A 22,762-nucleotide genomic window follows, 5' to 3' on the forward strand; every position below is an offset into this window, starting at 1 on the left:
CAGGCTCTAACCTGACCCCTCTTTGCTCCAGCCCCTGAGGCCCTTATTACTGGCACCTCCTGGTCTCCCCAGCCTCCCCAGGGCAGACTTGCACCTCTCTCCCAGGGCCTGGCATGGCCATAGGCCTCATGTGCACAGGAACCCAGACCACGTGGGGCATGCAGTTGGCACCCTGCCTGTTTCTTTTGCCTGGCTCAGGAGAGAAGCCACACGTGGGATCTGTGCACAGGAGGTGCCTAAGACCACAACGTGATGGCTCAGTAAGAACTTGGTGGTGCAGCAGGGAGGGAGGGGACATGACTCAAGCCCCTGAGTGGCCTCCGTGTGTCACTGACCTGGAACCTCACGGGTTACCCTGCCGGTGTCTGCTGGGGCCTGCTGCTCCTGAAGGAAGACAGCGGCTGGGATCAGGGCAGCTGGCTTCCTGCAACGGGTCAGCACCATCACCTGAAGCCCCCAGGAAGGAAATGTTCCCACCCTTGGCTCTCGTCTGAACAGCCCTCTCATCCCCATCGGCAGCGGGACCTCTGGCCCTGTCAGACAACTGGGGCCAGAGCAGGGCTTCTGACCTTGAAGATGCTCAGCGGAGATTTGGGGCTGAAGGCCCATATGCTCCCGCAGCCCCGTGGAGAGAGGGTCCAGGGTGGCTCTCTCTGCCTGTGCCCTGCTGAGCAGGCTGGGGCAGCCAGGGGTCACCTCCTGCTCCCAGGATGACACCATCCCTGGGTGGTCCAGCGGCCTCTGCGGCATCTTTCCGCTTGCCTGGTTCACTCATAGTCAAATGATCTGTTAACAAAACCGTTAAGCCCTGGACAACCCTCCAATTACTGATGAACAAGCCCCGTGAGGACAGAGCCCTGCGAGGGGAGGAGGCTTCCTGAGCAGGGCTGGGGCAGGTACAGCTCAGGCGAGGACGAAGAACCTTGTGCAGATGGAGTTTCGAATTCCACAGGCTCTGAGACACACACTGCCTGGAGGAGGGTGTGTGTATCAGGAGTGGGGGCTGGAAAGTCAGGGCAAGGGTGGGATGGGGGTTTGGTTTCAGATCCATGTTGTGAGCCATTCAGTCAGACTTGGGAGATTATTTTGGACAACCTTGCTTTAAAAGCAGTGGTGGTCCTGAGGCTAAGGTGCTCCAGACCCGATTTCTCCTCCAAGAATCTTTAGGATTTATAGTAGTGGTCATAACAACAGCTAATATTATTCAAGCCTACTACGTGCCAGGCACTGGGTTAAGACTTTACATACATTATTTAATCCTCAAAGCATGTCTGTGAGGATGGCACTATTACCTCCAAGTTACAGATGTGGAAACTGAGGCTTAGAGACATCCTTTTTCTAGCAGAAGTTCATGGGGTTAGTGGGAAGTGGAGTTTGAATTTACCCAAGCAGTCTGCTGCAGAATCTGGGCTCTCAACTACCATCCATGCTGCAAGCCACATCCTCACAATCAACTCTCTCTGCCTGCAGCCTTGGCTGTTTGGTCTGGAGGAGCCAGAGAATTCTTTTGGTCCCATCTATTGACGTGGCCATGGAGGACCTGGCCCCGGCGGTGTCCCTGGCACCCTGATTATCCAGCTGAATGCCACGGGATACTGAGAGCCCCCTGAGGGGAGGTAGGAGGAGCTCTCCCAAGACAGATAGCTCCCGGAATTAGGGAGAAGTTCCCAGCAACAGGCTGCTTCCTTCCGGTTGTTATGGTCAGTGGAGGATTGTCAAACGTTACAATGGGAGAAGGGGATTTTCTTCTGTTCACGGTGGATGCCCTGGGAGCTAGGTGCTTCAAATGTCATATCTCCTGGGACTCATTAACCTGGGCCCCTAAAAGGCCATGGACACTGAAAGATGGCCCTGGTACCAGTAAAGTAATCACAGTGAACAGTTTTATAGTGATTCCTGCATGCTAGGCAGTATTCTAAGCCTAGGAGTATGTAAAATAACTCAATCCTCACAACTGTAAGAAGTGGGTTCTAGTCTTCTCCCCCTTTTATAGATGAGGAAACTGAGGCAGAGTTCCAGAGCCTGTATGGTCTGGGGCAGGATGTAGTGGAGGTGCTTGGGTGCAGAAGGAAGTTTGAAATAGATGGACTTCTGTCCCCAGAGGCGTGGGTCAGGTGTCGGGGGGTGACGGGCTGCAGAACGAGCTCTCCTAAGGGCACTTTCCATCCCCGTATGCCTGGGGCCCTGAGCACTGACCTGCTTTCATGTGAAGGGAAGGGGAAGTCACAGAACCCTGGTGGGTGATTCTCAGCTCAGTGCTTTGTGCCCACATTCATCAGACGCTTCTGGGACATCTCTGAGTGCTGGTACCGGCTTGGATACTGAGGGGGGAGTGGGGATGAAATAGCATCCTTGCTGCCCCTGACCCCGGGGGCTCACAGTCGAATGGTCTCACAGGCACTCGACCGAGGCACAGTGCACGGCTAGACTGGAGAGCCAAGGCCTGGGGTGGTTACGGGGCAGCCTGCAAGCAGAACAGCAAAGGATGAAGTGGTGGCAAGCACCGAGTCAGCGCTGGCCGTTGTCTCCAGAGCAGCTGGGTTGTTGGACGGGGTGTGGCAGGGCCAGACCTGCATTTTGAAAAATCACTCTGGCAGCACCGTAGAGCCAGACTGGAAGGAATGCACTGTGGGCTGGGAGGCCAGTGTGCAGGCCAGAGGTGACGGTGGCCTGATGGTGGGGTGGTGGGGGTACAGAAGAGCAGAGGACATATGTAGAAACCTGAATCGATTGAGTTTTCAGACTTAGTGCTAGAGGTGGACAAAGGGCTGGCCACAGACAACGCAGGCCTTGAGTCTGAACCCTGAATGAATTCACGTTGGCATTTCTGAGGCACAGACACAGGAAGAATAGGTCTGTGGGAAGACAGTTTCAGTCTGGATAAAATTCTGTGCCTCTGGCCTGAGTGTGGGCGAACAGCTTTATCATGCATTCCCAGCTTCTTCCAGAATATTTATGGAGGCTGTGGAAGGAACAATGTGCCCTGGACATGTCAGAGTGTGGGGCAAGGAGAGATGAGATCAGTGCCAGGCCTCACACCTGGGGAGAGCCATCCTGAGTCCTCCTGACAGAAAAGGGATGCATCCCACCTCCCTTTTAGGGAAGGGGTCCCCATCCCTAAGTTAAATGGCTTGACCAGGGATTGCCAGCCCTGTGGACAAGCATGGGCTTCTTCCATCTCCTCTGCGCTGGGGAGGGCCTGGCCTTCTGCCCCTTCCCTAGCTTCCTTCTCTGCTGAACTCTCTAGACCCTGGACCAGAGGCAATAGCCAGAGCTGCTTTTGGGGTAAGCAGGCACAGTGCTATGTACGGACATGTCCGCAATCTCACTCAATCCTCCCTGAGGCCCTGTGAGGGTGGTACTGTCACCCCCACTTTAAAGATGAGGAAAGAGGCTTAGAGAAGTGAGGAGGCTTGTCCCAGTCACACAGCTATTCCCTGTGCCTCAAAGTATTTTCACAAGATCTCATCACTGTTACTTGTGAAGACAGGGATGAATGCAGCAGCGAGGATGAACCGTGTGCCATGGGGTGGAGGTCCAGTGCCAGAATAGGAAGGGAGGAGCTGGAGAACCAAAGGAAGGGGCTGAACCATCCCTCTCTCCCAGGACGGCCTCCCAGAAGGGAGGACAAGCCTGTAGATGGATCCTCATGACCCCTCACCCTAGGCCCCTGCAAAATATGAAGTCCGAAGAGATACCTTTCCCTGCTCAGGTTGACGTGGGCTTTGCTTTCTGGTCTAGAAGCAGGTGGGAGCAGGTGCAGCCTGACTTTTCACTCCCAGCCACGCAGGTGAAGACACAATAGCCTTTCTGCAGCTCACCACTAGGCCTGGAGCTTGGGGCTTTAAAAGGTCCCCATACATCCTCTGAGCCACCAAAAACTGTTTGCCAAAGAAGGCAGGGGTAGAAATAGCTGCATTCATAGCCTGTGCTCTGTCATCAGGCACGCACAGCTGGGTTCACGGGATCCCGGGGTAGTAACACTGACTCCAGGTCTTACCGAGGCCTGAGCTTGGCCACACCTCTCCCCATGTGTTAGCTCGGCGGTTCCAATCCAACAACGAGACAAATGTCTTAGGTACTTCATAACAGGATTCAAATGGAACGAATTCTTTTTTCCTCCCTTATCACTTTGCACACATGAAATCTATTTTTAATTAGCTTTCAATATATCATCTAAAAAAAAATCCTACAGCTTGCTCCCACCCCCAAATTGTTCTTAGAGAAAGAAAGATTTGTCTTGTAAGTTTCTTAAGAAAATCTATATGTGCTCAATGCATTTAAATAACACTCATTAAAGTGAACGGCACACAAGCTGGCTTCTCTAGTCACAGATGAGAGACAATTGCTTGACCTACTGCAAATCAAAAAGCATTTCCACGCCACCTTTATTTTTCAACTGGTTAAGTTTTAAATTAAAGTCCCAATGCCCTTTTTGGAAAGGCAGACTAATAGGGCCCCAACTGAAATTTGAGCTCAGTCGATCGGAAGATAATTACAAGAAACAAAATGTGAAATTTTAAATCTGGGCACTAATGAAGTCTAAAAATACCAGTGGCCCATCCCTCTGGCTGGCAAGACCTGTTCTTCATGGAGGGGAATCTCCCCATAATTACTCAACCCCGGGAGAGGCCAGGTTGTCACGTCAAACAATAGCAGGGAAAATCGGGGACTTTAACGAGCTAGATCTCAAGGCGTTGCATGGTGGATCTTATTATAATGCTGGGCAAGGTTTCAAACAGAGAACAGGAGAAAAGGAAAGTTCTTTTTTTTTTCTAAAGTGGAGTTCTGACTTGTGTTGACGCCATCACGCAGAGCCTCCTGTTCCTGCCTGGAGCCAGCTGTCTGTCATTTAGGAGTGTGAAATCAATTGGGCTTCAGAGATGTAAAATCCCTAGGGGCAAAATTAAAAGTGACCCAAATCCAAGCCCACGTGGTCCTGTCAGGAACACGACTCTCACATGGCAAGTTTCAAAGATTTAGTTTCAAAATTCGGGTTTCTTATTTTAAAAAATATGCAGTTGTTTGACATTAGATCTGACAGACAAATTATAGCTTCAGCAATAAAGGCTTTTAAGATTAGAAATGAAAAGAGAAATTACTTATATATTAAAAAAAGAAAAAACCCACCCAGGCTTGAGTTTGGAGGCATTTGTAGGCGCATGCGTCACTCTTTCTTCCCCGCAAATATAAGGGGCTCCATCAGCTGATGAGGCCGTAAATAGAGAAGCGAGTTACATGGAATTTCAAGGAAAGAGCCAGTGTGCTGGCAACCTCTGGAAATCAGGGTGATGGACCGGTCAGTTGTTGTCACTGGCTAGAGCTGGTGGGTCCCGCTAGCTCACCAGAAGGCAGGGCTGAGGACACTTTCTAGGCCCACCCCATCCCTGGCCCTCACACCTGGCCCTCGGTCTGCCCAGTGGGGCCTGGTAGAGGGAATCTTAGCAGGGCCCCTATTTCTTGTCCCCTCCCTTCCATTGGCTCAGGACCACCACAGAGGATGGTTCACACCCTCAGGTCCTTGCACAGAGGTTACAGGAACAGCTCTGCAATGGTCATTGACCCAGTGGGCACAGAAGTCCTGCAGGGTCCTGTCCCCGCCACCTGTGTCTTTCTGATCTCATGGGCTCAGGGCTGACAATGTTTAGCTGCCTGCACCCAGCAGCTTTGGTGGGGCAGATCCCAGCTTGGTGCTGAGCCCCAAACTAGGGACTCCAGTCCTATCTCAGCTAGTTACCTTTGCACACAACAGCTCCTTTTCCTAGATGCGTGCCTGGAATGTGGCAAGCCAGCAAGATCTTGCATTAGCCCAGAGGGGCTATGTGGGGACAGAATATGCCACCCGGTGCCTTGGGCTTTGGCATAGCCTTGGAAGCAGGATGCCCGCTGCCCAGTTGTCAGAGTTGGTAACTCATGAACTTGAACTGGGAGTAAGTTTCTTTCTTTCTTTCTTTTTTTTTTAAAGGGAGACAGAGCTTAACCAAAACAATGCAAAGAAAAAATCAATTTAGTCATTTTTTTAAAAAAGATCTTAAAGCAAGAGTTTACCAGAATTTAGATGTAATTTTCTACAATTTTGTCATTTAAAACTAGTGCTGATTTCCAAAACAAAGGCAGTCAGGGCTCAGTCAGATTGGGAATTAAACCCAACAGAGATCCAGACATGAGCTTTATTGTTGGGATGCTTGACAAGGCATGAAAATTGCTTGAAATGACAAAGGAAGAGACTTGGGAGAGAAGACAGGAGAGTGGCTAGTGCGGCAGAGCACCCTGAAATGCCATCTCAAGGGGTTTTATGTGGGAAGGCTGGGAAGTGGTGCCCAGAGATGCATACTTTCTGGGACCGTCTAGTGTCCTCTTTCAAAAGAGATGTAGACACCCCGTTGGGGCAGACTGTTTGCCGTGGACCCTTATGCCCCCACTGCCTGTACCTGGCAGTGGCCCAGCAGCCTTTCCCACTGCATCCAGCAGGAGCAGGGACTTGGCTTGTCTGGGGCACTAAGGGCTAGGCAAACCTATAGCAGAGGAATCCAGCAAGCCTCATATGTGTGCCCTGGTCCTCCTGTCCCCTTCTGCCTTCCAGTCTGGACTGATCCCTCAGACAGACATCAAGAACCCTAACCCTAAGACCGGGGGCTCCAACTAGGACCATGTCTAGCATGCATCCTTCCCGAGGCTCTGTTCTGAAGGATCTACCTTCGAGTTCCCTGGAATGAAACTCCCCTGAGGCTGGGGGAAGAGGGTTAACTGAAGGCTGAGGCTGGAGGTGCTCTTTCCCAAGGTCTCACAAAGCCACCCCTGGATCCTTGAAATGAAACATTCAAGTGCCTCAAGATGGTCTAGGAATGTCTCCTGGGCCTAACTAAATTGCCTTGGGCAGTGCTCTCATCCGATGGCACGACAGAGAGTGCCTTCCCTGGGAAGGACACAGTACATGCTCTGAATGTCCTCATGGATGGAATGTGGAGAAGGCCCCCAAAGGGACTGTTCTGTGGTGCCCTAAGAGGAGTGGATGACTCTCACCCTTTTGCAGCTTGGCCTGGCCTTGGGGGTTGGAGGTGAGAATGGCCAGGGCTTGGGCTGGAGGGGGACGGGCTCTGGGCTTTGTAGGCTCTCCCTTCCTTCCTCTTCTTACCCCGGCGCATTTCCCCACTTTGCTTGTCCCGCCCTCCACACCTTCCCCCTCCCTCCCCCATCTCAGGCCAGTTGTCTTGGGCAGGTGGAGGCTCCACTGCAGCCTCTGGGTTGGGGAGGCCAGTGAAGGAGCTGGCATGAAGCACCCCCTGTCCCGGTGGTGTTGCAGTGACCGCGCAGGGAGGTGCAGACGCAGGCCCGTGGGGAGGCACGTGGCAGCAGGACTTACCTCTGGGGTGCCCCGGGTCGGTGAACTCATACTTCCCCACGCCAATGGTCCGCAGCATCTGCAGCCCGTGGGCCGAGTCGGTTGTGGGGGGCCCATTGGTGGCAGGGGCACCACTGGGGAGAGTGGCGGACGGCTGGGCTGGCGGCGGTGGAGGCAGCAGGGGCCCTGCCATGTGGCCGTTGCCCACAGCGGTGGGTCCTGGGCGGGCCACCTGCCCCACACCGGGCAGTGTGGACACGGCCAGGGGCTGAGGGCTGGCATACAGGGCCTGGGCAGGCATGTTGACCACCACGCTGCTCAGTGGCTGAGAGGGCGGCTGAGGGAGCGAGTAGTGGCCTGGCATCAGCGGGAGCTGGGGCCCCACGTGGGGAGGCAGTGAGGGGGTCACCCCAATGACCGGGGCCTGGACGTTCACAGCCGGGCTGAAGGTGGGAGGCTGGGCCACTCCATAGGAGTGTGCGATCAGGGTGGGCTGGTTCCCGGCGGCCACCGTGGTCACCCATGGCCCTGTGCCTGCAAGGGAGATGGAAGAAACATCATCTGCCGGTTACATTTTCATTCAACAAACACTGACCATCCCCGGCCCTGCACTGGGTGCTAGGTCACAGAGGTGAACGAGACACCTGCGTCCAGGAACTGACCGATTAGGAATCTGTGATCATGGCAGCCCAGGATAAGTGTGCTAGGGGGTCTACGAACAAACAGCCATGGGGGCTCAGAGGAGGAAGTGAGGCCTGCCTGGGAGAGGTGAGAGGCAGCAGAGCAGAGAGAAGGAAGCAGAGCCCTTTGAGAGACTTGGGTTCCACTCTCAGCTCTGCTACTTAGTAGCTAAGAGCCTCAGGAGCAAGTTCTTTTTTATTTTATTTTGAGACAGAGTCTCACTCTGTTACCCAGGCTGGAGTGTAGTGGCGCGATCTCAGCTCACTGCAACCTCTGCCTCCCAGGTTCAAGCAATTCTCCTGCCTCAGCCTCCTGAGTAGTTGGGATTACAGGTGTGCACCACCATGCCTGGTTAATTTTTGTATTTTTAGTAGAGACGGGGTTTCTCCATGTTGGCCAGGCTGGTCTCGAACTCCTGAGCTCAGGTGATCTGCCCGCCTCAGCTTCCCAAAGTGCTGGGACCACAGGTATGAGCCACCGTGCCTGACCTCAGCAAGTCCTTATTTCCTCTGAGCCTCATTCTTCTCATCTGTTAAATCCTACCTCAGGGGACTACCAGGAAGAACAGAATGAGGAAGATGTATTTGGAAACAAAACAAAACAAAACTAGCAGAGTGTCTGGCATGTGGTGAATGCCCTATAAATGCTGGGGTTTCTCCTCCCTTTCTGCAAGCTCGCCTCTGAGGGAGGCAGGGGAAGGGGATGGTGGAGATGGGGGTGTTCACTGGGCCCTCAGGTGAGGGCGCTAGAGCCCGGGGCCGGGCATGGTCCTCGCAGGAGGGGAGGGACCCTGGTGGGGGACGTATGGAAAGGCTGGCCGGGCCTTGCTGGGGAGGGCAGGCCTTGTGCTAAGCAACCTGGGCATGGCCAGCCCTGGGGGAAACAAGAGAACCCCACTTTAGTCCTTAAGAAAAATATGGCTGAATGAGGTGGGGTCCAGATACATCTCTTGAGAGCCAACACAAGAGGCGAGGTCAGCTGTGCCAGGCGGGGTGACCTAAGGGGGCCTGTGAGGGAAACTGGGAGACACCATGACAGGGAAGGCCAGTCTGGGATGCCTCTGACTGAATGAGCCTGGGTCCAGGTCTCCATGGCCCAAATGGTACCTTGGTTTTCATAGCTGCTCTGAGGTGGCAGTGTACACTGAGGATGGGGAGACAGAGGAAGGGGAGTAGGGGGCAGGGGGCCACTCAGCACCACAAGCCCCACAGGATAGAATGTGGAGCTGGGAGCTCCCTCTCAGAAAGAAAATGGCGCCGAAGTGGGGCAGGAGCTAAGATGGCGGGTCACTACCAGCCCACTGTCCAAGGGAGAGCCACCAGCTGGTGGTAAGGAGCAAGGCTCGGAGTCACATAGACCACGGTACGAGGCCTGCATCGCCCCTTCCCAGTCGAGGGACCGTAGGCCCAAGCCTTTCCTGAGCCAGTTTCCTCCTCAGCAGCAGGCACTATTGCTGTAAGCCTTGCGATGATGCACAGAACAGGGCACGCAATACATGTGCAACGCATATTTATGATTTTGATAACGAGAGAGGTCAGGGAGAACTGGAAGCCAACAAACATCAGTGAGGTAATGGCAAGATTCTAGAATGGGCTGCTAATGGGAACTGTCCCCGAGCCTGAAGAGGGGAGGTGGTGTCATTATGAGCCAGCCTGGGTGTCTTAAGCCAAAGCATGTCATCCCAAGCTCTGCTCTTTCCAGGATTAGCCAGAGAGCCTGGAAAAATGCATCAGAACTTCAAAGTGTAATGGGTGGGGCCCCAGGGGACTCTGTGGCAGAGACACAGAGACACAGTGCCATGGAGGTGATTTACTTATGATGGGGTGAATGGCCCAAGGGTACAAGAGACCTAAAGAGAAGTCTCTAGTTATATGTGGCCAAGCTCCCAGCATTTTAATCCGTGACTTGGATAATGACGTGGAAGACAACACCAGGTCTGCAGGGAACATAATTGGGAGGGGTAGGGTCAGCAACAGAAGCTGGTGTCTAAGAGATCCTAAGAGCAAACAGGAACACTGATGAAGCCTTGCTGTTGGGTCTCCAAACCCAGCGGCCTAAGCCCAACTGTGAGGACATGAACAGGGGTAACCGTAGCTGCTGGGGCATCTCGGGGTGCTGTTGAAGCAGCATGTGACGTGGCTACTAGCTGAGGAGTGATGAGACCAGAGGTGCTGAAGGAAGCATGTGCCGGGCAGACCACTGTTGAGTTCTGGCCACTGCACTTCAAGAGGGATGCAGGGGGCAGAGCAAAGCCTTGGAAGGCAAAGGGCCTGGAATCTATGGGCTGTGGGTCATGGCTGAATGGCCTGGTGTGTTTATTCCAAGACTTTGAGAGGGGGATAAAGGGGGTCTCCTGACACCTGTAGGGCTGTTGTGTGGAGGGCCAAATCGAGGTGTTCTGCGTATCCTGAGGGGGGGCTCTGGGGCCAATGGGAGATAAAAGAGAGGGCATTCATTATGGCTGGAGCTGTCCAAAGAAGCGCTGGGATGTTGTACAAGCTGGCGAATTAATTCCCAGTCCCCGAGGGTAGAACACCCCAGTTGTCATACAACCACGAGCAAGGAAAAACCTTACTGGAAGGCATGACTCGAGAAATTTGTTATGAATCAGAGTACCCAGGTTTGGGAATGATGATTCAAAAGAATCTGGACTCAATTGAAAGTCACCCTGATAATGTCATTCTCACTCCCTTTGCTCTCTGGAGTCCTTGAGTAGCAGAGGAAGACGCAGAGGGACAGCTCCTTCACAGGGAATTACACACAGTGCCTTTGCCCCCTAAACCTGAGGAGGGGGCTTCTGCAGGCCCTGGGTTCAAGACCTGCTGTGCAGGAGTTGGGGTCCCCAGGAAGCCTCTCGCTTCCCGCCAAGCCCTGGGCTCAGTCGTTTCTATCTGCCAATGAGGTACCTACCTGGATTGTCACTCTCTCTCATCTGTTTGGAGGGTGGCTCATCAGTGTCCCAGGGTGTGGACTGATTGATAGGCGTCTGCCCCCACCGGATGCTGGTCGCCAGTCCCTGGGACTGACTGTCCCCTTTAGAGATGCCGGGAGCCTGTGGGAAGCAGATGAGGAGGTGAGCATAGCCTGGCCAGAGACCAGCCTCCAGAACAAGACTCCCTAGGAGGGACCTAGCCTCCAAAACAAGACTCCCGTTGCCTAAGCTTCGCCCACTGAGTACAGGGTCAGAGGCAGAGCCTCAGCCCTCCACCCAGTCTTTGGCGGGAATGGCAGGGGGTTCTGCCATAGTAGTAGCAGCTGGGACCTCTGCTAAGCTCCTGCCTCTAGGAACATCCAAGCCAGTGCCTCCCTTGTCACCCTCCATGGCCACTCACTCCACCTGCCCTATCACAACGGGAAGAGCATTCTGAGATATGAGATGGGTTCTCTGGCCCTCGGACCATCCACAAACCACAACCACACAGATGCTACCAACTTATCGGGCATGTGCTGAGTACTGACTGTGTGCCCAGCCCAGCCTCTGTGCCACCACTGGCTGGCTCTTGGACATGGGAGAGGACAGCTTTCCAAGGGGCCACCAGCAGACAGCAGGTGAGGGACTTTATACATTTCCTATCCTGCCCCCACACCAGCCTCTGAGGCCCAATTGTCCTATGGAGGAAGTGTGGGGAAGGGGGGAGCTGAGGCCCATGGCGGGGATAGCTCAGATACTGCTCCTAGGTGGATGGTGGGACCCTCAGCTCCTCTGTGCAGGAAGGAGACAGGCTTTCTGCTCCATGAGCCCACTCTCTAGTTCAGATTTGTAGATGAAGGCAAAAATAAACCTCAGAGTGAAAAAAAAAACACCAGGACAGTATTTGTCTCCCTGAGCCACAGCCTTATAATGGAATATTATATAGCTATCAAAAATCATGTGTACTAAGAATTCTTGATGACAAAATGCTTACATCATAATGTTTAATGAGAAAAACAGGCCACAGAATGACACACAAATGGCCTCCCTATGTAAACATCCCTGTGTCAAACAATATATGTAGGAGGGAAATGACCAAAATGTTAACAGGGATGTTATTCTTGGGTGAGAGGATTATGGGTAACTTATTTTATTGTCTATACTTTTCTGTATTTGTCTTTTTTTTTTTTTTTTTTTTTACTATGGCCATTATATGTAATAGGAAAAAAAAAAAAATCCTGGATACATGCTGGCAAGGTTGGGATAGGATACCTGGGATATGCAGGGGTGTGGGTGTCAGTAGAGGTGGCCCCGGGAAGAGTCAGCACAGCTCCCAGGAGCATAGCCAGACCCCAACCAGGTGTGGGATGAGGGGTGGATACGGATGCCTGCCAGGAACAGTCACAGAAGCACACAGGAGCCTCCGGGGCATCTGCAGGTCTCTCAGGTGAGGACCATGGTCCTCACGGTGACTTCTGATGAAACTTGACCCAGGAACCCAGCTGGTGGGAGACAGGGCCTGCTGCTGAGTCCCTCTGACCAGAGTGGCTCTCCTGGGTTCTGTGCCAGGGACAGAAAGGGGGTATGGATGCAGAGGCTGGGCAACACTTGGGGCTTTGACGCATAGTGCAGACGACACACAGCGCCTACGTAAGGGCCTGCTGGAGGAACGGGAGCCGTATCCCATTAGGACCTGTGGGCTGCGCTCAGCTAATTGCATCAGGCTGCACTTTATCTCTGGCCTGCATTTCAGATGCTTTGCTTCTGTGAACAGAGCAAGAAACAAAGGAAAAGGGTGAATCTCCTGAGAAAAGAACAATTCAAGGGACAAGCTTCCTTATCAGAGGGCCTGCCCCATTTCTATCTGTGGGACAGGCAGAGGCTGGGAGGAGAGGGGGTTGGGGACTTAGCCGCACTCACTAATAGTCTTAGGGAACAATAGCATGGTTTTTCCAGCATTCTCCAAATAGACTCTTTTAACGAGTGCCCTGTCTGAAGGATCTATCCACTCCACAGCCTTCGCTGTATTTCCAGGCTCTCCAGTCCTGGAGGCTCAGAGGCAGGAAATTGCTTTCCTCGGAATCAGAGGCATCTGAGGGAGAAGGAGCCTGTGCCAAGTCCCACGCTGGGCCCGGGAGCAAAGTGTGAATGTTAAGATCCCAGCCTCCTGACCGGCACTCCCTTCCTGGACAGTACAGAAGCCCCTCCTGCCTGGAGGGGGTGTTGCAGCCCCTCTCCACCGTGTGGGATCCTAGAGGTGTCCCAGGCAAGAGGCTGCAGAGGTTTTCAGCCTCTTCCGACAGCCACTGCTTCTCCACTCCTGAATCACACTCCGGCCTGGCAACTTGACAGGGTAGGGAAGCTTCTGGGAACTTGCCCTGGAGCAGCCCCTGCCTCCAGGAGAGGAGGTTGGGGTCTCCTTGAGTTTGGGTCCCCATGTTCTGAGTGCTAAAACTTCAGGAGTTCCAACGGTCACCCTAAAATTGGTGGAGTTTCTGAACTTGAAAAATCTCACACTTTTCCAACACAGATTGCTCAGCCCCTTGGCTTCAAAGCACTCCTACTGCTCACTCATTTAGTTTGTTTCTTCTGCTGTAGGTCTGTGTCGGGCACTGCTCGAGGCACTAGGGACACGGGTGACCAAGACTCAGCCCTGCCCTCAAGTGGCTGCTGTGGGACAGTGGGAGGACTCAATATATGAACAGCTTGAGGGAAAGAAGCTGGGGTATCCCGGGTGTGCAGAGGCGGGCCCAGATGGGCTGTGAGCAGGCGAAGTGGGCTACAACCGGCCTGCTGTTTGGCTGTGTCGTTCATGAATACTACAAGCAATTTCTTATGTATAAGAAAGCAGCTCTGTGGTGAGAATCAAGTCTTTTTTTTTTTTTTTTTTTTCCTTTAGGATAGATACATAAGGCTACTCATTTTCTACTGAGCACTCACAACATCTGAAGCTACAAGCAACCTGTAGTTCAGGAATTTTATGTATTTTATTAAAATAATGCAATGACATTCCTTCCTCCACTTCCTCCAGAAAAAACCTGGACACGGGGTGTGCCCTTTGCCGAGGAGGCCGGGCCCCCGGGTGGGTGACGTGCAGAGCCACTGGTGATGTGCGTCAGCGCGGCCTGACTAGAGGCCCCTCCTACGACGAGTTCCAGGCCCTCAGTAAACCCATGTGGTCCCCGGGTTCTGGAAGCTTCTAGGGGACCATGTTCAGGGCCGTGGGTCCAGCTCTGAGCCCAGCTCCTGCTAACTCTTTCCTCCCATGGTTCAGAATGCCTGCAAGCCCAGGCCACCCTGATTTCCATGCCTCCTGGTCGGGAGGGCTGCCAACACAAGAATGCCACGAAAACCAACCAGAAGAACTTAGCCCGGGCAGCAAGGAAGAAGGCAGAATTGAGCAAGCTTCCCCTCGTGCCCTCCCACTGCCATCATCTAGGACACCAGTGAAGCCACCCAGACCTTTGGCCGTTCCCCAGTGTTCCTGGCCATGTTTTCTGCTCCAGTGACATGATGGCACTTGGCAGAGAGAGGCAGACCAGGAGAGCCTCTCTGTGCCTGGCCCCACGGAGTGGCCCTATCTGCCCATCATCAGTCCTGAGCAGGCTTCTCTTGGCTTTCCCTTAATGAGATGCTAATGGGATGCATCATTAACGCAGCAGCTTTTTAAACCCTGAGCTCTTGTAAATTTTCAAAGGTCACAGTTTTATGGCAGCTGACAGCATCCTGCTTCTTTCAGCGACTGAAGAACACTAAAGACCGAGGGCCTCAATGGTTGAAGCTCTCTGTGAGGCAGCGCAGAGGGGGAGGCACCTGCTGGCCATGGGGGCTGGGGGCCTCCACCCTGCAGCAGTCTCAGAGGACACGTGGGTTCACTCCACCAGCTTGGGGGGAACCAGCCGTGCATGGCCCACACAGCTGCTCTGAGGGACCAGCTTCATTTAGGGAAAGGTGTGTAGAGCCGCAGGTGGTATGCAGTGAAAGATTCCTGGCAGAGGGCGAGGGGCTGACACTCACCTGGGGAGGCAGGAGCAGTGGATGCCCATGGAGTACCCTTTGCTCACCAGGCTGTGTACCCACGAGTCTGTGACACACAGCCCCGAGAGGCTTTTGTTAATTTGTCCACCCAGAGGAAACCCCTTTTTCTACTTTGCACAAAGGTGCCATATAGACTAGCAGCGTCCTGCGTGGCCAGGGAGGTTTGAGAGATGGCAGGGACTCCCCTGGGGTCCTCCCAGGCCTTGCTTGTTCTCACCTCTACTCTCTGTGTACCCAATGATCACAGTACTTAGTGCACTGCCCCCAGGGCCCTGTTTCTGCCCTGTCTTTGCAGGCAAAGCTCCATGACTTCATGAGGGCAGGGTCTCTGAGTTAAAGTGTTGGCCAGTGGAAGAAGCATACATCACTGCTGGCTCGATGAATGAATGAATGAATGAATGCACAGGGTGGATTCCAGGGAGAGTGAATGACACGAGTCACAGAGCAGAGCAGTGAAACAGCACGGTTCCCTCATTGGGGGGCTGAGGTTTCCACATCATGGGGGCCGGGTGTGCTGGGACCCTTAACACTGTTGCCCTGGATGCTGCTGGAGGCTGCCTGGAGCCCTGGATGGCCCAATCCACTGACCAGCAGAACTCATTAGCCCCTCCGGATGCTTGGGTGTGATGAAGGCATGGACACTGAGGGGTGACTACTGCCTCTGTGGAGCTGGGGGAACCTGGGGGAGTCTCCTGGAGAAACTAGAACACAGCACCCTCCACTGTTTGCCCAAGGATGTCAGAAGAGGGTGAATCAATGAAGCCTCGAGAAGAAGCTTCCAGAAGAGATGGGCTGGGCCTGGGCCATAAAACTAGGCAGGATTCGATCTGGCAGATGGATGGGGGCCCAAGTCACTGCCAAAGGACCCCACAGCAACCAGTGCATTTTCAGCCTAGATACATCTGACAGAGACAGGCTTCAGAGTCCACTTCCGGGGTGCACATGGGCCTTTCCTGGAGGGACGATGATGCCAGCACCCACAGCCCTCTCTTGCCAAGGAAACTGTCTCCCAGATGGGAACCTGCAGGCCACGATGCTCTGTACCATGCGGTGCAGACAGGGCTGGCGGGGCTGCCTTCTGCCAAGCATCACTGAGCATGCACTCTGGGTCAGGGGCACCACCGTGTACCAGGCATCTGTGCTGGGCAAGGTCCTGCCCTGGAGGAACTTACAACCAGCAGAATGGGACACCTACACCAGGGAGCCGTGGGGGTCACACAGGCTTGGAGAGAGACCCAAGCAACAGACCCATGATGTTGTCTCGCTCCCATCCCTGTTAATAGAGAGACTGGTGCCACCATTAAGAAAAGGTAGGGTAAAATCATGAGGAAATGCAAAGGGGAGACCAGACCAGGGAACACGGGGAGAGAAATGAACGCTGAGGACATGCAGGCCACGGGGCTCCTGGAACTGCCACAGTTGAGCCTTCAGCATAGCACGGAGCTTCCACTTAGTCAAATTAAACACACACACACACACACACACACACACACACACACACACACACACACACAGAGTGCTGTGACTCTTTTGACAGAGATGTCAGATGCGACACTATGCCAGTCCTGGGCCTATCTTTTTAAGAGGCCTTGAGGCTTCTGCCTTGGTATCTTAGACCCTCCAGACCATCAGCAAATCAGCTGAACATCACCAAGGGTTACTAGTCAATACCATGGGATCAGCAGAACTGTCTAGCCAAGCTCTCTCAGAATTCCTGTGCACAAATTTGGGAGATATTATAAAATGTGTCATTTACAGCCACTAAAAAAGTAAAAAAAAAAAAAGGGATACACAGACTACTGTGTATCTTACCATTTTGTATATATTGCAAAATAGTAAAGGGCAAAGTCATTTGTGCCTTACTCTTGACATATAAATGTACAGTGTTACATGCATCTCTTTGTGTTCTGTAGAGGATTGGGGGCAGCATAAATATAGTGGGATTCTAATTACATAAATGCCAGAACTAAAGTCAGTGCAGCAGTTCCCTAACACAGCCCAGCTGGGTGGTGGGTGTGAAGTGGCCTTGGATGAAAACTTGAGGAAACCCAGGGAAGACAATGCCAGGGACAATGCCAGACAAAGCTCCCTGTACCCAGACCTTCATCTGAAGCCTTGTTTCCATCTCTGGGCTCCCCACAACACCCAGCCCATTTGGGGAAGACAAGCTTTGGTGTGCCCATCCCACCTGCCTGGCTCTGGGTTCTGATGGCTCCTTCTGGCAAGGGATGCTCACGGGCGCTGGCCCTCCCTACAACTCTGGCATGGTTCTGATTGGCCCACACTTTTGGAACTCCCTACATCAGAAAACTTTCTCTACCAGCTTCCCCTGCAGCTAGGGCATGGCATGTGACCTGTGGCTCAAACCCACTTAGGTGAGACTGCAGTCTGGAAAGCTGGGTGATGTGAGGAGGCCAGCACTGCTCCGAGTCCATGCGCTGCAGAGGCTGGTGGCAGAGGAATGGGGATTTGGGAGCACGTGGGACAGGGAGGCTCTGGTGTCCTCAGCCCAGCACTGGTGGTGAATGCTGTCATTTCCTTTTTCTTCTCACTCTGCAGGGTTATTCCTAGGGCTCTTCTGAGAACAGCAAGAGCAAATTCGCACAGTGCTCCTAGCAGAAGTGCATTTGTTGCGGGCACCTCTGACCACCGGGCCCTGGCTTGCCCTGGGGGGAATCATATCACACCAGCTATGAGCTCCAGGAGGGGGGCATCACTGGGCAGGCCATTGCCTGCAAAGAGTGGATATTTCACTTCCTTTCAGCTTCCCTCCCTTTGCAGGGCACTTGAGGTCTTCACGGTGCCAGGTCCACCTGTGGGGAATGATGGCATCCAGCTTTTGGCAAACATATTCAGACCAGGGTGTTGGGGACTGAGCATGTGGGCCCCTCAGGGGCTCTTGCACTGCAAAGGTGAAGCCCCAGGAAGGCAGTTCTTACTTGAAAGGAATTACTTTCTAATGGTAGAAACTCAGGCTTGGGAAGGAGATATTTTGGTGTCTGGGATCTTTTAGATGACAGCTCATAGGTTTATAGCTAGGCTGTTAGGCTTTCTAGCGTTGGCAGGTTATCACTGAGAGCAGATTCCAAGATCACATAGGGAGGGCTTCCGGCCACCACCACGGGGATCTCCAATGGCAGTGCACAAAAGCAGCATCTGGAAGACTTGTTAGAGGAATGGAAGTTTCTGGACCCCACCCTGGAGGTTCTGATTCAGTTGGTGTTGGGCGAGGGACCCAAAAATGTGCCCCTTTAATAAACCTACAGGGGATGCTCGGCAGGTACTCCATGGACCTCACTCTGGGGATCAATGAAAGTCTTTGCGTTCAAATTCTTGGGCCTGTGCGTAGGGACCGAGGGGTTGATGCTGCTCATCAGGCCCCGATTGGGAGAGTTTTGGGTCTTGCTTATGTGGCTCATGGGAACCAGCTCCTTGGCGAGGCCACTTCTGAGGACTTCTGTTCTGAGCCTAGGTTTCAGGGGGTCAGAAGGACACGTTGAGAGCCACCAAAGCTGGAAATCTGTGGCCTCCGGGAAGCACAAATGACATTCAAGGGTCTCTCAGTTCTCACTTCCTGATTGCTACTGAACTACAAATGAGAAGATAATCGCAGTTAAATCCCTACGCGGGGCCAGGGGAGGGTCTCCCAAGCCCCACCTGCCCTCATTAACGAGGCTGCCCTCTCTGGCCCCCTGGCCCCAGGCCTGCGCCCTCGGCCTCCCCTTCAGAGCCCTGCCATAATGCGCTCTGGTGCCTGATGAAATTTCTAATAATACTAACCAATGATGTGTTAAATTGAGACACTTCTGGCTCGCATGCCGGAAACTGCATGATGGTTTAAAGGACCAGTGCTTACCTTTCTCTATCAATTTGCTGCTAAATTACTGCTTTCGGGGCAACTTACAGAAAAGTAATTCTTTATTTAAATTTTAATTTCAATCTTGTCATTTAAAATATATATTCAGATTCCAATCATATTACAGAATATGATGATGTCTTTGGAGGGTAAACGAGCCTGCTGAGAGCCTGGGTGGGGGCAGAGGACGTGATGGGGCAGGTGGTAGGAGGGGCTGAATAGCGAGTGAGAGACAGAGGACAGGCTTGGTGAGGGCAGCCATGTGCTGGGCTGGGAGCTACAACTGCAGAACCCGTCTGGGCCCCAGGCCTGGCCCTGTCCTTGCCCTGTGATCCTCGGCTTGGTGGCCAGCCCCAAGGGTCATCTGTAAATACTTTAAGTGGAAACCACCAATCACTTCCTGTGCCCTTTCTCACTGGATCACTGTGAGGACGCAAGCCATAAACAGATGCCAGGCACAGATGAACTGGTCCTCCCTGGCCAGCCACTGTCCTAACAGCCTCCTCCACTCCAGGTGCCGGCATGCGCTGATTTCCTTCCATGAGGAATTCTGTGTTCTTACCTTCATTTCACAGATGAGAATAATAAGGGCCAGAGAAGTTCAAAAGTACTCAGGGCAGCCAGGCATGGTGGCTCATGCCTGAAATCTCAGTACTTTGGGAGGCTGAGGCAGGTGGATCACTGGAGGTTGGGAGTTCAAGACCAGCCTGGCCAACATGGTGAAACCCCATCTTTACTAAAAATACCAAAAAAATCAGCTGGGTGTGGTGGTGTGCGCCTGCAGTCCTAGCTACTTGGGGAGACTGAGGCAGGAGAATCACTTGAATCTGGGAGGTGGAGGTTGCATTCAGCCAAGATAGCACCTCTGCCCTCCAGCCTGGGTGACAAAGCGAGACTCCATTTCAAAAACAGAACAAAACAAAAAAAAAACTCAGGGCATGGCAAGCCTGGGGCTCTAACCCGGGTCTACTATTTTATCACAAGAACTTCAGATGTGCTCTGGGATGGCAGGAATGTTCCCAGGCTACCTCTCCCCAGCCTCCCCGGCTGCGGCCAGTAGACCCATAAATGGACTCAGCCATATCAAGGCTGCGCTCATGCCATCCTATCAGGATAATACTAAAGCCCTCCCTAGGTGCCTGCAAGCACACCGGCCACGGCCTCTCCTTCTCACACTGTGTCCAGCCCGACAGGGCCTCCTGCTCCAACCCTGCCAGCACACTGGGGCTAGCTGTTATCTCCCTGGCTCCCACTCCTGGTGCTGCCCACCTCAGCACTTCAGTGAAACCACCCCCTTTAAATGAACAATCGCCTCCTAATGCCAAATACAGGAGCATTTCACGTCCTCTTTCTCTGATCCCTAACAATGGCTTCCTCCTTCTTCCTTCTGGAAACTCCCTGCCCCTCCGTTTCGGTAACAATGCTTCTCCTGGTTCTTGACCTAAACCTCTTCCCAGCGCCTCCTCCTGGTGCTGTTCGCTGGTGTCTCCTCTCCTCGGATCTCAAGCATGGAAGTGCTCCAGGCTCGTGCCAGGCCTCTCTCTCCCTCTCTCAGGATTGTTGGGGCCCTGTCTTCTTTCTTAATGATTTTTCTGATGTGAAACACCTGTGTGGTAGCCCATGCCTTTGATAGAACCCAGCTTTCTATAGTATCCTGGAAGTATGTTTGCTTTTCCCTTTTTCAACATCAAAGTCTATACCTTGGAGACACTTTTGCTGAAAGTGCAGCACAGATGGCCTCCCTTGCACACATAAAGCAACCACAGATGGGGCTGGTTTTTGCACCGTGCTCTGGAATGTGCCCTGTCCGGGCCCCCAGCCCCTTCCTCCAAGCCCCCCTCCCAGTGGATGGGCCTTGTGGACAAAGGAAATGATAAATCTGGCAGAACCTTACAACTCAAAGCTTTCAACTTTCCTCTAACAACTTTCAACCGAAAACTTCTTAGTCCCACTTCCAAGTAACTTTTCATCCATTACAAAACCCACAAAATTTTCAAAGGGGCTTTGAAATAAGATCACCTAGAAAAAAAAAAAAGCCCATCACAAACGAAAGTCTTTGAAAAGAAAGAGCCCTTTCCTGCGCTTCAGCTCCCCTCTGATATCAGTTTCCCTTTCATTCTGCTGAAAGGTGCAGGGCAGGCCTGGCCCTCAGCAGATGCCTGTGATGTGCGGGAGCCAGTGGCCCAGACGGACAGACAGGGACGTGGAGGAGCGCGAGGGGCACCTCTCACAGAGCGGGGCCGGGCCTTTCATCCCCCTTCAATCAGTCCGCACCGCTCCCCCAACAGCCGCGTTCCTTGTAGCGGCCCGTCCTGCTCAGAGGCCCCGCCGCCCTGCCTGTTTCTGGTCACCGCGGCATTGGTGACAAGGCAGTGCCCTCCTGAGCACGGTGACCCTCTCCAATCGTGTCGCCAGAGTGGGCGGGGAGGTGGGCACGGCAGGGGCAGCCCCTGCTCTGGCCTTTGATAGGACATTTTCCAACTGCCGGCCCTGCGGGCAGTGACTCCAGGCCCACCCCCGCCCTCCCCAGGGTCAGCTGTAGACTCGCAGATGCACATCACACGACACCCATTTCCGGGAGCCTTTGTTATTTTCAGATTTGAAATCCGTAGTGAAGCTGGTGAGGAAAAGTCCCCTGTACAGGGCTATGGGCCGGTGTGGGGCCACAGGTGGACTCCCTTACTGAACCATTTGTGGATGGGGCCTGGCCCTCAGAGACTACAGTCTGAACACCCAACATTATTACTACTATTTTTGATACAGGGTGTCGATCTGTCATCCAGGCTGGAGTACAATGGTGCCATCACAGCTCAGTGCAGCCTCAAACTCCTGGGCTCAAGCGATCCTCCTATCTTGGCCTCCCAAAACACTGGGATTACAGGTGTGAGCCACCATGCCTGGCCTCAACATTAATTGTGAGCCCAGCGACTCAGGCCTGCATGGAGATGACTCCCAACGACCCCAGGGGAAGAAGCGGGCTCTTTACAACGGCTTGGCCAGGGACTGCCCTGGCCCCTCTGCCCCCTAAGGCCTTCCCAGCGCCTCCCCAGAGGACATTCTAGGATTAACTAAGCCGTCCTGTGTGCAGGACCCCCCAGAGCCAGAAAAAACCCCAAGACTGAGTCTCCATTCATTATCTGCGACTCCCTTTGTGACCTTCCTCAATAGTCGCTTAACATGCTTATTAAGATTCCTGGGCTCGGGCTGGGCGCGGTGGCTCATGTCTGTAATCCCAGCCCTTTGGGAGGCCAATGCGGGTGGATCACGAGGTCAGGAGTTCGAGACCAGCCTGGTCAAGATGGCAAACCCCATCTCTACTAAAAATACAAAAATTAGCAGGGTGCAGTGGCAGGCACCTGTAATCCCAGCTACTCGGGAGGCTGAGGCAGCAGAACTGCTGCCCCGCTCCCCGGGAAGCGGAGGTTGCGGTGAGCCGAGATCGTGCCACTGCCCTCCAGCCTGGGTGACAAGAGCGAGACTCCATCTCAAAAAAAAAAAAAAAAAAAAAAAAAGACTCCTGGCCTCCTCCTTTCTAATCAGGGGCAGAGCATTCCTGGTTTTTTTTTAAAAATTACAAACAAAGACTCACTGGGAAAAGGGAACAGCTCCACATTGTAAAACCTCTGCTGTGTGACTAACGACACTGACTCCCAGAGCATGGAGTCGACTGAGAGCTCGACTCTTGACGCCACACAACAATCCTGACACGACATCCTCAGCGACCTTATTAGATGCCTAACAAGAGAGGGGACGCGGCAGAGTCACACCGAGGGGCAGCGAGACAAAGAGACAAACAGGGCAGCACACACGGCCTCGGAGGCGGCTCCTCAGATGCAAGGCGCACCGAAGGAGCTACTACAGTTTTATTGTGGGGACTTCAAGACTTACCCAAACAAGTCAGCGCCTGAGTGTGGGTCTCAGGACGGTAGCCTAG

At 53.3% G+C, this 22,762-nt stretch overlaps 1 protein-coding gene across 2 annotated transcripts in view; it reads right to left on the minus strand.

The window, feature by feature from the left end:
- KLHL29 (kelch like family member 29) overlaps positions 1–22,762 on the minus strand; it is a 327,396-nt gene that overhangs the window by 57,764 nt on the left and 246,870 nt on the right. For both annotated transcript variants that reach the window (XM_034952689.3, XM_034952690.2), the window contains 2 exons: positions 10,934–11,075; positions 7,364–7,876 (listed from right to left, as the gene is read on the minus strand). In XM_034952689.3, the coding sequence (XP_034808580.1) occupies positions 7,364–7,876; positions 10,934–11,075 (655 nt within the window). The remainder of the gene's footprint in view (positions 1–7,363; positions 7,877–10,933; positions 11,076–22,762) is intronic.

This window comes from Pan paniscus, chromosome 12 (genome assembly GCF_029289425.2).
Source record: "Pan paniscus chromosome 12, NHGRI_mPanPan1-v2.0_pri, whole genome shotgun sequence".
NCBI classification, from domain to species: Eukaryota; Metazoa; Chordata; class Mammalia; order Primates; family Hominidae; genus Pan; species Pan paniscus.